This window comes from Trichoplax adhaerens, genomic scaffold, assembly GCF_000150275.1.
Source record: "Trichoplax adhaerens TRIADscaffold_1 genomic scaffold, whole genome shotgun sequence".
Taxonomy (NCBI): Eukaryota; Metazoa; Placozoa; class Uniplacotomia; order Trichoplacea; family Trichoplacidae; genus Trichoplax; species Trichoplax adhaerens.
The window spans coordinates 2,120,777-2,132,312 of record NW_002060943.1 but is presented as its reverse complement, the minus strand read 5'-3'; the positions used below and the strand labels follow the sequence as shown (position 1 = coordinate 2,132,312).

Here is an 11,536-nt window from a genome sequence, read left to right as displayed (position 1 = left end):
CTTTAAATAAGTTACCAGTTCCTCTCTTATGTAACGTATTTTCCAGCCATTTGCCATCTGTTTTTGAATCAGCTATTGTATTATCCATTGGAGATGGACCTTCTAGCTTCAATCCCTTGATTTTACTGCACTGCCAAGGCACCAAAGGTGCACATTTCTCATGGCAATTATAGCCACAGTCGGAACATTTCATACCTATGAGATTTATTATAAATATTATAATCTAAAAATGCTGCATTAAAATAATTCACCAATAGTTAATCATGTTTGCATTGTTATTATTTTGCTTAAATCGTTAACTGCTTATCAGTAATACAGAAATTGAAAACAAATTTTAAGGCATATACTGTACCTTGCTTAACTAAACCCCAAAGAATCTGCATACAATAATCGCAGTATAATGGAGCTAGAAAATTATGTACTTCAAAGTTGTGTGGATGTGTAAAGGAAGTTGCTGCTGAACCAATCATTTTACCCTAAATTATTGCAATTTTTTTAACTCCCAGTCCTGATAAGCGAATACTATACGAATGCAACTGTTACCTTTAAAATAATTTCTCCGGATGTTCTTTTATGCAACAAAAATGAGTAGGCTTTTGCTTCTTGAATTGCGCGGTACTTCACATACTATTAATTGATGAGATTAGTTAAGTCTATTGCTATTTCGCTACAGTAGTTATAGCGTACAGTATAGTAATAATAATGTAAAGCGCTTAAATTTTAAAACTATATTTGTTTAGGTAGAATTATTCTATAGATTCGCAAACCTCGGATTCTTTGGGTATACTATGAAGTATAGTCGTCCAAACTTTTCCCCAAGGGTCTATACTTGTATTGCTTACGGAACGTAATTTTAGATAATCATCGAACAATAACGCACGTCGGCTTCGCATAAGATGGGTTAAACTGCCAAAGCATCCACTTATTACCCTACAACTATCAGCTGATCTTTTACTTAAATTACTTCTTTCAGAAGCGATCTAAGGATTAAAATGATCCGAAATCTTTAATTGAATTTTATTATGAGAATGAGGTCGCATACACGAGCACTACACATTGGCATACCTGATCATCTTCTAGTTGCTTTGCTACTATTAAAAGTTCAATATCGTATGGAGAGCCTATGTACAGATTTCTTTTAATGTAGTAATCCCAGACCTTCAGATTTGTTAGCGATGCGACTGGCCTTAATATTTGCTATTTACAATACAAAGAACATTTTAATAATAAAGAATCTTCTCAAAGTACGATATTCCATTTATAACATTACCGTCATTTTATGAACACTATAGTTAAAATTATAAAACTGGGTTGAATTGCGATGAACGTCATCTATATAATTCCATATGGTATTCTTTAGAGGAGACAAACATTTCTCGAATGATTCACTTTCGTTTGCAAGTACAGATTTTTCTAGGTAGTGTCTGTCTCTTTCGCAGTCGAACATGAACGTCACAAAACGTGAAGAACAGCAATGGTAAGCGATTGTTTCCAGAAAGAACAAGTTAAACTCAAATGATTGTGGATATTGCAGCATAATCTGTTAAGACAGGAAAGACCAAAAAATTTTAAATGTAACAATTCTATAATTAAAACGGCTTATAAAGCCATTAGTTACTAACAGTACCTGATGAACTGCATCCAGGAACTGTAAAAAAACCGGAGTGAAGTTAGTTGATTGCGTACTCCCAAGCATACAATTACGAGTGCTGAACTGATGGCCAAATGCCAGCCAATCCTTTTCAATCAATGTACGAAAGCCGTCCAAAGTACGATACGTGGGGTCCATGCATAATTGGCTAAGCGATATTATCTAATTCAACGATGAATAAAAATTACTCAGTGATATAAAGCAATTTACTCTATAATGCTATGATTGCACCTGGCTGGTGGCGTCCCAACCATCTTCAAGGGCAAGTAATACTGATGATCCCTGGATATCTATCAGGTCTACTATTGCACCTGATACTTGCATTAAACATTGCACCTAACAAAGATAAAGGGATGTTAGGATTACAATAATTGTTGGAATATAAAGTATTTGGAATCATTTACTTGATTTAACCATTCCGACTCTTCTACAGCTTTATAGAATGATTGTCCATTCTCAGCGTTGCTAGGACAGCAACAACGAAGTAGTTTTTTGAAGCTGCTTCTGACTGACCGAGATTCAGGATACTAAAAGAGTTAAATTGATTCATGATATTAAAGTATCGCTAACGTGACTGATTGCATCAAAACATAATTATACGGCATATTGTGTTATATCTTGAAAACTCAAAGTCTTGATTACTCAGTACCTCAACGGGGATAAATTCGCATTTGCTATTTTGTTCGTTTTTAACTTGCTAGTTAGTAAAGAAATTATAAATTGAGCTTAATGATTTAAAATTTCACACATACCTTTTAATATTTCAATACAGTTGAACTATTTACCTTTATTGCGGATTTATCACCTAAAACGTATAAATGTGCTGCCTCCCAATCTTTACCGGCTAGACGTTTGTCGATAAGACTATCAGCATACATTGTATTGTTTAAATATCCATCATTATTCTCACTAACAGGATCTCTATGCGGACTCGAATTTGGTGTCGTAAGTCTTCTATTGTAAAGAAATACAAATCACATACAAATTAAATATAGTTATATACGAGTAATGTTGTCTGATTCGAAAATAATTACTTGATTGTTTGAGATTGAATTTGTGTTACTTTTCGGCTTGCAGTTCTTCCGATACGGGCATTACGAGAATTACGAGGACTAGATGAAGAATTACGTCTTTTGGCTGGATTTGGTGATTTGCCAGCTATATAGATAATATAAAGTAAATAGTTATGATTTTTTTAACAGCTTTCCGTAAAACATTTTTTAATACTGACTCTTTAATTTGGGTATTCTCGGTGTGCCTGTTATGATAGCGGTAAGATATTTTTCTTCCTCAGCTTCATTATCAGCAGTTGTTCCACTAGATACACCAGCGTTACCTTCAGAACCACCCGATGTTGTTAACTTGAACAGCGATGAAAGAGATGCCCTGTTAATCGTTCCACTACGTAAAAGGACAGCTTTAGTTTGAGGATGTATCCAGGTCACAACAGGAAACCGGTTTTGCTTATGATTTTTAGCCAATAATGCAATTGATTCATCTTTAAATCCGTGAGGTACCACAACAACTGCAGGATAACTATTTAAAATGTATAAATTGTTTATTTTACAAGCATTTTGTTAGTAGAATAATAGCAAACAAATAACGGATTCAATTCTAAAATATTACATACCTTTTACAAATGCTATAGTCTTCATTGATCGTAGTCATTCTCCAGTGCCCAGGAGATTTAAGATTAAATTTGACTAGGCTACCTAAGTGTAATCTTTCGTAGTCACTAACGTAAGGCAACTTAACTAGTTCTTCAATTGGCCTTTTATAAGTATGAGCAGGTAGGTTATCTGTTGCATCCTCAATCATTGAATGAGCGGATGAGCTTCTTTCTTCTCCACCTACCATTGCCATTGCGGCTGTACTAACTACTGCTACCTTTTTTCCGATACTAGAACCTTCGCTATCATTATTTATTGAGCCAGTATTACCGGATCGACGTCCAAGAAATTTAACACCATGATGAAGAGCATGCCTCATTCGATTTGTAGTTATATCCTTAAACGCCGATGTTTTATCCTTGAGTCTAGAGAAGAGATATAACAAATCAATGAAAGTATTTAAAAGCATGCTTTTATGTGCTATATACTATAGTTTCAAAACAATTATTTTTCCTTACTTCTGGCTAACATGAGGAGCAGTTGCTTCATTCGAAGGCATATAAATGACTTTCTCTTCAATAATTGGAGCACCCTCATAAGCAAAAGTACTGAGCACCGAATGGGGGCTTCGTAACTTAAGTAACTGTTTCTTAAAAGCTTCAACTCTTTCGGAGCCAACTTCATCATCAAATGCCAATTTCATCAACTGAAGAGAGTTTAAATTGGAAAGTGAACTAATACCATATATACTAGTACTATGTAACATTATCTTTATCTCAATACCATAAATTTTAGCAGAAGTCTTTCATAAAGTAATGAAAGAGGAACTAAATATCATAGAAATTACTCGTATGAGCAAAAATATTTTCGCTTATTGCATACCTCAAAAGTAGATGAACGTAACTGTAGGCACTCAGTTAAATGTGCATTAATTACTTCTAGAAAAGTTGCCGGTAACTTCTTTTCCTTTGTGAGACTACCAATGGGGAAACTACGGCAGACGTGCATTTCCGAGACTGGTCATGGAAAGGGAATATACATTAAATAAGTTTATGATCTACTTACTCTGTCTTCGAACATATCAGAACAGTTTCTGTTAGTAACAGGTTGTCAATGTAGAAGTTCAGAAGAAATTGTTATATATATATACAATATAAAAGCTTTTTACACACCTGTTGGATCTAAAGGAAATCCTTTAAAGACTATTCGATAGGATGTTAAGAAAACTGCTCCCTCTGCTGGAAATAGATTTGGACCAAAAGTACCAGGTAAACCCCCAAGACCAGGTTCACGTCCATCAGGTAATAAATATGCCCGCAAATAGGTAGTTCCCTCGCTGGCTGGTGTGATAATGCTTTCATTCGGAAGGAGAGGTGGTTCAACAATTTTCACTTTCCTTCTTTGTGGGAGTTTTTCTGTTTCTGCTTTTACTAACCTTAATTCTTCTAAGTGATTTTTTATTGTACCTAAGTCAAGGAAATGTTTGCTATTGTTAGTTACGTTTAAAAGTTTGTTTTCCCATTTTGCAAAAACAGGATCTTCAATTATTCGCTCACTTGGTATAAGGGTTTGTACAGTTCTGATATGGTCGCTGCTGAGTCCGGATTCGACGCAAACACGATCGATGAAGTGGGATAAATCTTTAAGCAGTAGTTTAGCAGTTCCAACTAGTCCATCATCATCTTGACCTTCATTAGCTGTAAAGCTGTAAAGACTAGCTTGAGCAGCGTCAGCTTTAAGATTACGAGCGGAACGACTATTTGTAGTTGGCACAGATACCAAATCCATCGTCAAGCGTAAAAATATGAGACGATAAACATAGTTAATGGCTTGTGTATATATGGTACTTTGCTCCTGTCCAGTTAATTTCTCTTTTTCCGTATTGTCATAAACTTCCCATTTTTTTAACTATAGTTTACGTTAGGAAAAAGATAGGCATTGAATAAAGTTATGAATACAATGATGATAGATTTACGATAGTCGATGTTTGTAAAAAATGTACTGTACTACCATCAAGCACATGAGATTTAAGTAGTATCGTTGAAACAATTTTTTCCGGTTTGCTTTACAGAATACAATAATATGAAAAATATAGATGATGATTTCCTGTATAGTACCTGCTCTGCTGCAATATCCATTGGCATCTTTCCAGCCATTGTTTCTCCTATTATTACTGGCACATTAGGATCTAGATCCTCAATTTCGGGATGATATTCATCATTACTAGATCCAGTAGTTGATGATATTAAAGAGGTAACACTAGGCGTGTTAGGAGCATTTAGGAGATTAGTATTGCTGTTCGTTAATTTTGGAGACGAAATATCAGTTCTTGAATCAGCACCATTTATCGACGAAGTACTAGTTGAAGGAACTAATGTAGTACCAAATGTAGTTTCGGCTTTTGGTTTGCCATTCTCTGTGTCAGTATTAATAGCTGTCTCTACCGTTTCTACAGCTGTAACGTCTTCAACTTTATTATCATTTTTAGCTTCAATGGCATTTTTATTCGCCTTTTTTATCAGAGAATTTTCATATAAATTCATTACATGTTTTTGACATGTTAAGTAGAAGGTACGTTCCCAAAAGCGGGGGTTATCCCATACAGGATGATCCCAAACACATGTGTAGGCGAATTGATGAACGTTGTCAGATAATTTCTGTATGAAAAAAATGATATCATGGAGCTTTAAATTTTACATACAGATTATTGACGGGATAAATCATCAATCTGCCAACGGTTTATAAAATATAAATGCACGTATAATACAATAGGGATAATTTAACTATATATAAACATTACTTACGCGACAGAATGATGCTGAAAATGGTAAAATCATAGCAGCGACTCCATTCCTATCATTCGCGTCATCTTCCTGTAAAAAGTTGGAGTAAATTGCAATTTAATTATACTAACTAAAATGTTTCTATTAATTTTTAAACTTTTGCCACATTACCTGAAGAGCCTGATTAATTAGACGGACAACCATATCAAACTGATCAAAAGTTAAGACAACACGACTATGCAAGCAATATGATTCGAATTCTTCTACAAGAGCTATCCTATATTGGACCGATGTTAAGAGGCTAAGAACAGCCGAGAACATCTAAAAAAAATGAAAATTTTCGCGATTTAGAAAAATTTAAATAATGTATTATCTTGAAATTTAAAGAGGAGCACAAAAGGAATTGCATTATAATTTATTGATTCATGTCGTGTGTAACCTTTTTTGCTTCAATTATTCTATTATTGAATATATTTGAAACACATTTTCGTAAAACTTCTAATCTCTTGAGCATTAGCGCCCCAGTTAATTTCATTCCCTTGCGACCAGTATGAACACCCATACTCCCAGGAACAATTGTAGCTTTATTCGGTCGCTGAGGTATCACGGTCTTAATAGTAAATCATATTACGTACATTTAAATTTTGAAGTTATTATATGGTTGTAATGATCAATTAATCAATATAACTGTATAAAATCACCAAAGCTTCAAAAATGCATCATTAAGGTAAACTACCTTTGAGATAGCTATTGCTGATTCAACTGTTTCACTTGTCAAAAGAGGGAAAGTCTGCATTGTCCCATTAAAGTTGCCGAGATTATTATTTTCAATGCCACCATTACATTGTTGTAAGCTTTGGTCAGTAAATTTAGGAGTATGTGATATAACCGGTTCCTTAAATTTATTATCGTGTTATAAAATAAGCAGTGTAAACAAATTTGTAATATCATAAATATTTATGGAAAGAGACTTTATTATTACATTATCTTGTAATTTAGCAGCGAGATTGTGAACATTTTCCATAAATTTGACGTGATCATCTCCTTCATTTTCGATTATAGTGTCAATATTTGCTAAAAGCTGATATTTATTAAAAATTAAAGATTAATGTTATAATATAATGAACCTAATTTTATTTTTTATCATTTATTTGATGTACCTCATCAAATAAGTTGCATTCTCTGTATGGGATACCATTTGAGCTAACGAAGTTATGGAAGGCCATTGAATCTAGAAACTATTGCCACAGCATAAAGAAGTGAATTCAATGTACTTTTTAATATGTTGTATTTCTTGCTTAAAATTAATATTTCATGTACCTTTTCCATGAATGGTTCTCCTTTAAGTCCACGCTGCTGTAAGAATTTTTCCTACAAATTCGGTAGATATAGATCATTATTTAAACTGGGAAGGTATAGAAGGTATTGTTTGTTCGCTAACTGCAATTAAATTAGATCATTTCCTACCTGATCAAAGAAAATTATAGGCTTAGATAAAATTCGAGTAAGAGTTAAGCAAGTTCTGTAACCAGAGAAAATTTCAGCAAATAATCTTAAAAATATGGCTCGAAGTTCTTTGTCCTACACATAGATGAATATGCAAACCATTATTGCAAGAAAATTTAGCATTTGATTGCAATGGGAGAAAGGTATAGATAGAGAAGTTTTTAATAATTTCTGCCTCATTTAACGATTCAAAAATGCATTCTTACTTGAACAGTGGGCGGTGACGGTTTAACATCGACTGGTTGAAATGCTAAATCCGCTGTTACTAAGTGTGTATTAACAACCTAAAATATTTTTTCCAGGATGATAACAAAGATATTACACGAGATCATAGTGATGCTTTTTCGTAGATTTGAAGTAATTTCTTACAGCATTTAGAGCTCTAGAAACTTTATCATGGAATATTCTCGGTAAAGGTGGTAACTGGATTCTTTCCGGTACTATAACGTTACCACCATCAATATTTGCTAAAACAATTTCTTCCTAAGTATATGGATAATGTTTTATGTTAGGGTAAGAAAAGCTTTGCTGATAATTTAATTAGATATATTTTTAGTGTATGAATACATATCATAAAGCAACAGCTACTTACAAGTACTTCACTTGATTCATTCATGCGATCTAGTTTTTCTCGACATGAAGAACTTACACCAATCACAAATGGCGTCGGAGAATCCAGAATATCCAGTAAGTTGGTAGGAAGGATTGGAATAAAAACGTGGCTATATATAGCGGATTTATTAAAAGATTTAGAGATAAAAATAATTGAACAACTGAGTAACTTATAAGTAATATTAAAAATTAATTTCTCACCTAAATTGAACAGGGAATATTAAAGCGAGTAATCCGTGACAAATTAAGGATAGGGTAGAAAAACTACTCGACGTAAAAAGAATGCGCGACTCGGTTAAGATCGCGCAAAAAAGTGTTAAAGAATTCTGAATACCTATCAGAATGCAAGAATTAAGTAAATAAATCATTAGGATTTTACACGATTTAATTGAAGGCATAATATTAATGTCTTAATTGTAGGTCTACTAACCAAAATGCTTGAAAAATGATGAAATTGCCGACCCAGTTATTGGAAGAGACTCTTCACGGGCTGCCTGCAAGGTTATAACATTGCCTTCATCTAGTTTAAAAGCAACCTTATCATAGCCAGCCGGAGGCAGATACATATCGGAAAGGATACGCGGAACCAGCTCTTCCAATAGATAGGTTTGACCATTGTATACAGCATAATACAGGGTGCAAAGGCAATGCTAAATGGTCAATAGGATAGTCAGTGATATGCGGCCTAGGACATGGTCTTTTCGATTTTTTAAGTTTAAATGATATCATTGCAATGCAATTCAATGTTGTGGAATGTATTCAGTCGAACATTTAGTGAACTTACCCTAAACGATTCAAATAGTGCCAATCGAGACACAATACAAATTGCTTTTGGTAAATAGATATTACCAATCGTTTCTGATAACGAGGCTGTATCCAGAATTATACTGCCTCTGATGTCCATTTCTGACGATGATGGTTTTGATAAGTCAGTGGATGATGGCTGAGAACTAACTGATTGTCGTTCAACTCCTTCGCTAATACTAGGATGATGTTCATGAGTTTTTGTTGTGATTGTGTCGCGTAATTCATAGAAAGCGAGGCTAGCACAATAAAATCGATCGCCTTCCATATTGGTTAAGGTAACAACATAGAATGTTGGGTCCGGTGGGACGGCATCATTAATACACTTCCAGCCGGTCGGAAGGCAAAACTGTAATATCATGTGAGTCAGTAAGTAGATTATTCGCGAGGTTATATATAAGTGTTTCAGTGGAGAATAGACAGATCTGTGTACAACTAATTGACAAGGGTATGAAAGAAGAAATTACCAATAATCAATTAGAATAACGTATAAGTTAATGAAATGAGTCACTGGCAGCCACTATTCGATTAATAATATGGCAACTATATCAAGATAAATTTTGCCGTTGGTATTTCAATGTTAAAGGTAGTTAATGTACTGTATAACATGTCTTAGCATTAATAATTGAGATATAGTTACATGCATGTACACGCTGATATCTTATAACGTCAATTTGTTTTGTCTACAGTGAAATATTGCGCAGGTAGATACAATTTAGAAATTAAATATAGCTGGTATTATGCCCGCAAATTTTCAACGTAAGAAAATTTATGCTGCAGTCTATAATATGCATATTCATTTTACCGCAGCGATTTGCATTTTAATATCTTAAACAATGGTAAAATTCATACCATTTCAATTCCTGATGGAAAAGCAGCATCTCTTCTATCTTGTTCAGGAAATCGCTGCAAGACCTTACCAATAAGTTGTGTTTTACCCTCAAGTGCAGCTAAAGAAAGCAAGATAACAAGTATTTATAATTGTAATTACCTATTTGCATTAAAATTAGTAAATCATTCCGCTTTCACGATAAGACTCTACCTAACAATGGCATCTATACCTTAGTGACTTAATCTATCGCAATCACAATTATACGTAGATAGAAGACATCGATGCAACGTTAACAACATAATTATAGCCATATTTGATAAATAGCGAGTAAATACTCGAGCAGGTTAAGAATAGACTGTTCTAGTATCATTATGATGATTGCAAGTTATTTTTGACTTTACTTTAAATGATAATATGATTGTGAACATGTAACTACTGTACAATAGGAAATATTGTAAGTGCAGCAGACATATTATCTAGAATACTAAGAATATTTGATTATAAGTCAATGGATCAGGAATAATAACAAGAACTAAAGGTGATGATTGTAACAAGAATACAATTCTTCTTCGATGTGAATCTATATTATTTTAATGCATTTGCATAAGTGCATATTTCAAAGTAATCCTAGCCCATATAATACAGTATGATCAGGCATACAATTGAGAGTAAGATGGTAGAAAATTTGTATACGCTATTAGTCAGATTAGCTAAAAATAGTGTAATACCTTGGTGGACGCATGATTTGTTCTTGTCGAGGTATCAATTACAGATAGGATTAATATAATTTGTAATTTGTACTACTGTGATGGCGTAACCTCTCTGTTGACACATTAATATCTAGCATACCTTACTACAAGTGGTAAGACATACGTTCCGAGCAGCTAGAGAAAATTGGTAATTTCTGATATTATGACAACGTAGAGGTGCTTCTAAGTTATAGTTGTTGAATTTAGATGTATAATTTTCCAAGCTGATATCTGAAATCTAATTACGTACAGTACAGTATCACCTTTTGTCTAGCAGTCAATTCAAAAAATTTTTTTATGTCAATAGATGTGATCATTACCAATATGGTTTGCGAGCATTGTAATCAAACGTTTATGTTGTAAGATGGAAAAAATAATTTATCACCGAGTTAATTCAAAAAGGCAGTAAGGAAGATAACGTCGTATCATTCATTAGTTTGGCAAAATATCATGACGACTAATTTATATAGTCAATATTGCGGTCTTTTAACTCAAGATAACGATGATGTTTAATAAACCTAGCCACTGTTAAACTACAAGTTTACTCCATTACGTCTTGTATACTTTTTTTTGAATAAGAGATTGTGAAAGATGACTAGTACAGTTAGTATGAACAACTGAGCGTTTGTACCTAACTATTCTTGTAAGTAAAGTATAATACCTAGTCGGAAGATTCGATCGATGCCAAGAAGAGGAAATACATTTAATGAATTATAATACATATTACAATCAAGGCATACAGCTGTAGTTATCGCACGGGTATCTACGAATACGTAATATATCTAGGCATTTTGAATCGGGTCAATGATGGTATGCAACAATTACTTTATCAACAAAACTTTGATGATGGTTAATCCTATCACTAGTGAGAATAGTATTCCTTGAATAGAACTGCCAGAAAAGCCTAGGCTACTTTTCATACAGTCGATCGTCTATTTTCGTTAAGAGTGAAGCAAAGAAGAGGACGAAATTCATTGGATGATCCATGA

The 11,536-nt window shown here is 33.7% G+C and overlaps 1 protein-coding gene across 1 annotated transcript in view; it reads right to left on the bottom strand.

Annotated features, from left to right (window-relative positions):
• Nucleotides 1-11,269, bottom strand: part of TRIADDRAFT_51481 (uncharacterized protein) — a gene marked incomplete at both ends in the record, with an annotated part of 11,909 nt that extends 640 nt beyond the window's left edge. Inside the window, 33 exons of the mRNA XM_002107671.1 lie at nt 16-195; nt 353-476; nt 544-627; nt 768-980; nt 1,066-1,197; nt 1,271-1,540; nt 1,628-1,813; nt 1,883-1,987; nt 2,056-2,178; nt 2,301-2,348; nt 2,437-2,605; nt 2,686-2,809; nt 2,883-3,187; nt 3,282-3,686; nt 3,780-3,967; nt 4,144-4,277; nt 4,434-5,169; nt 5,379-5,918; nt 6,066-6,134; nt 6,216-6,365; nt 6,484-6,654; nt 6,781-6,939; nt 7,027-7,125; nt 7,365-7,415; nt 7,512-7,625; nt 7,757-7,834; nt 7,920-8,033; nt 8,143-8,272; nt 8,364-8,496; nt 8,593-8,812; nt 8,947-9,315; nt 9,819-9,916; nt 11,209-11,269. Of these exons, the coding sequence (XP_002107707.1) occupies nt 16-195; nt 353-476; nt 544-627; nt 768-980; nt 1,066-1,197; nt 1,271-1,540; nt 1,628-1,813; nt 1,883-1,987; nt 2,056-2,178; nt 2,301-2,348; nt 2,437-2,605; nt 2,686-2,809; nt 2,883-3,187; nt 3,282-3,686; nt 3,780-3,967; nt 4,144-4,277; nt 4,434-5,169; nt 5,379-5,918; nt 6,066-6,134; nt 6,216-6,365; nt 6,484-6,654; nt 6,781-6,939; nt 7,027-7,125; nt 7,365-7,415; nt 7,512-7,625; nt 7,757-7,834; nt 7,920-8,033; nt 8,143-8,272; nt 8,364-8,496; nt 8,593-8,812; nt 8,947-9,315; nt 9,819-9,916; nt 11,209-11,269 (6,082 nt within the window). The remainder of the gene's footprint in view (nt 1-15; nt 196-352; nt 477-543; nt 628-767; nt 981-1,065; nt 1,198-1,270; nt 1,541-1,627; nt 1,814-1,882; nt 1,988-2,055; nt 2,179-2,300; nt 2,349-2,436; nt 2,606-2,685; nt 2,810-2,882; nt 3,188-3,281; nt 3,687-3,779; nt 3,968-4,143; nt 4,278-4,433; nt 5,170-5,378; nt 5,919-6,065; nt 6,135-6,215; nt 6,366-6,483; nt 6,655-6,780; nt 6,940-7,026; nt 7,126-7,364; nt 7,416-7,511; nt 7,626-7,756; nt 7,835-7,919; nt 8,034-8,142; nt 8,273-8,363; nt 8,497-8,592; nt 8,813-8,946; nt 9,316-9,818; nt 9,917-11,208) is intronic.
• Nucleotides 11,270-11,536: the final 267 nt, after the last annotated feature.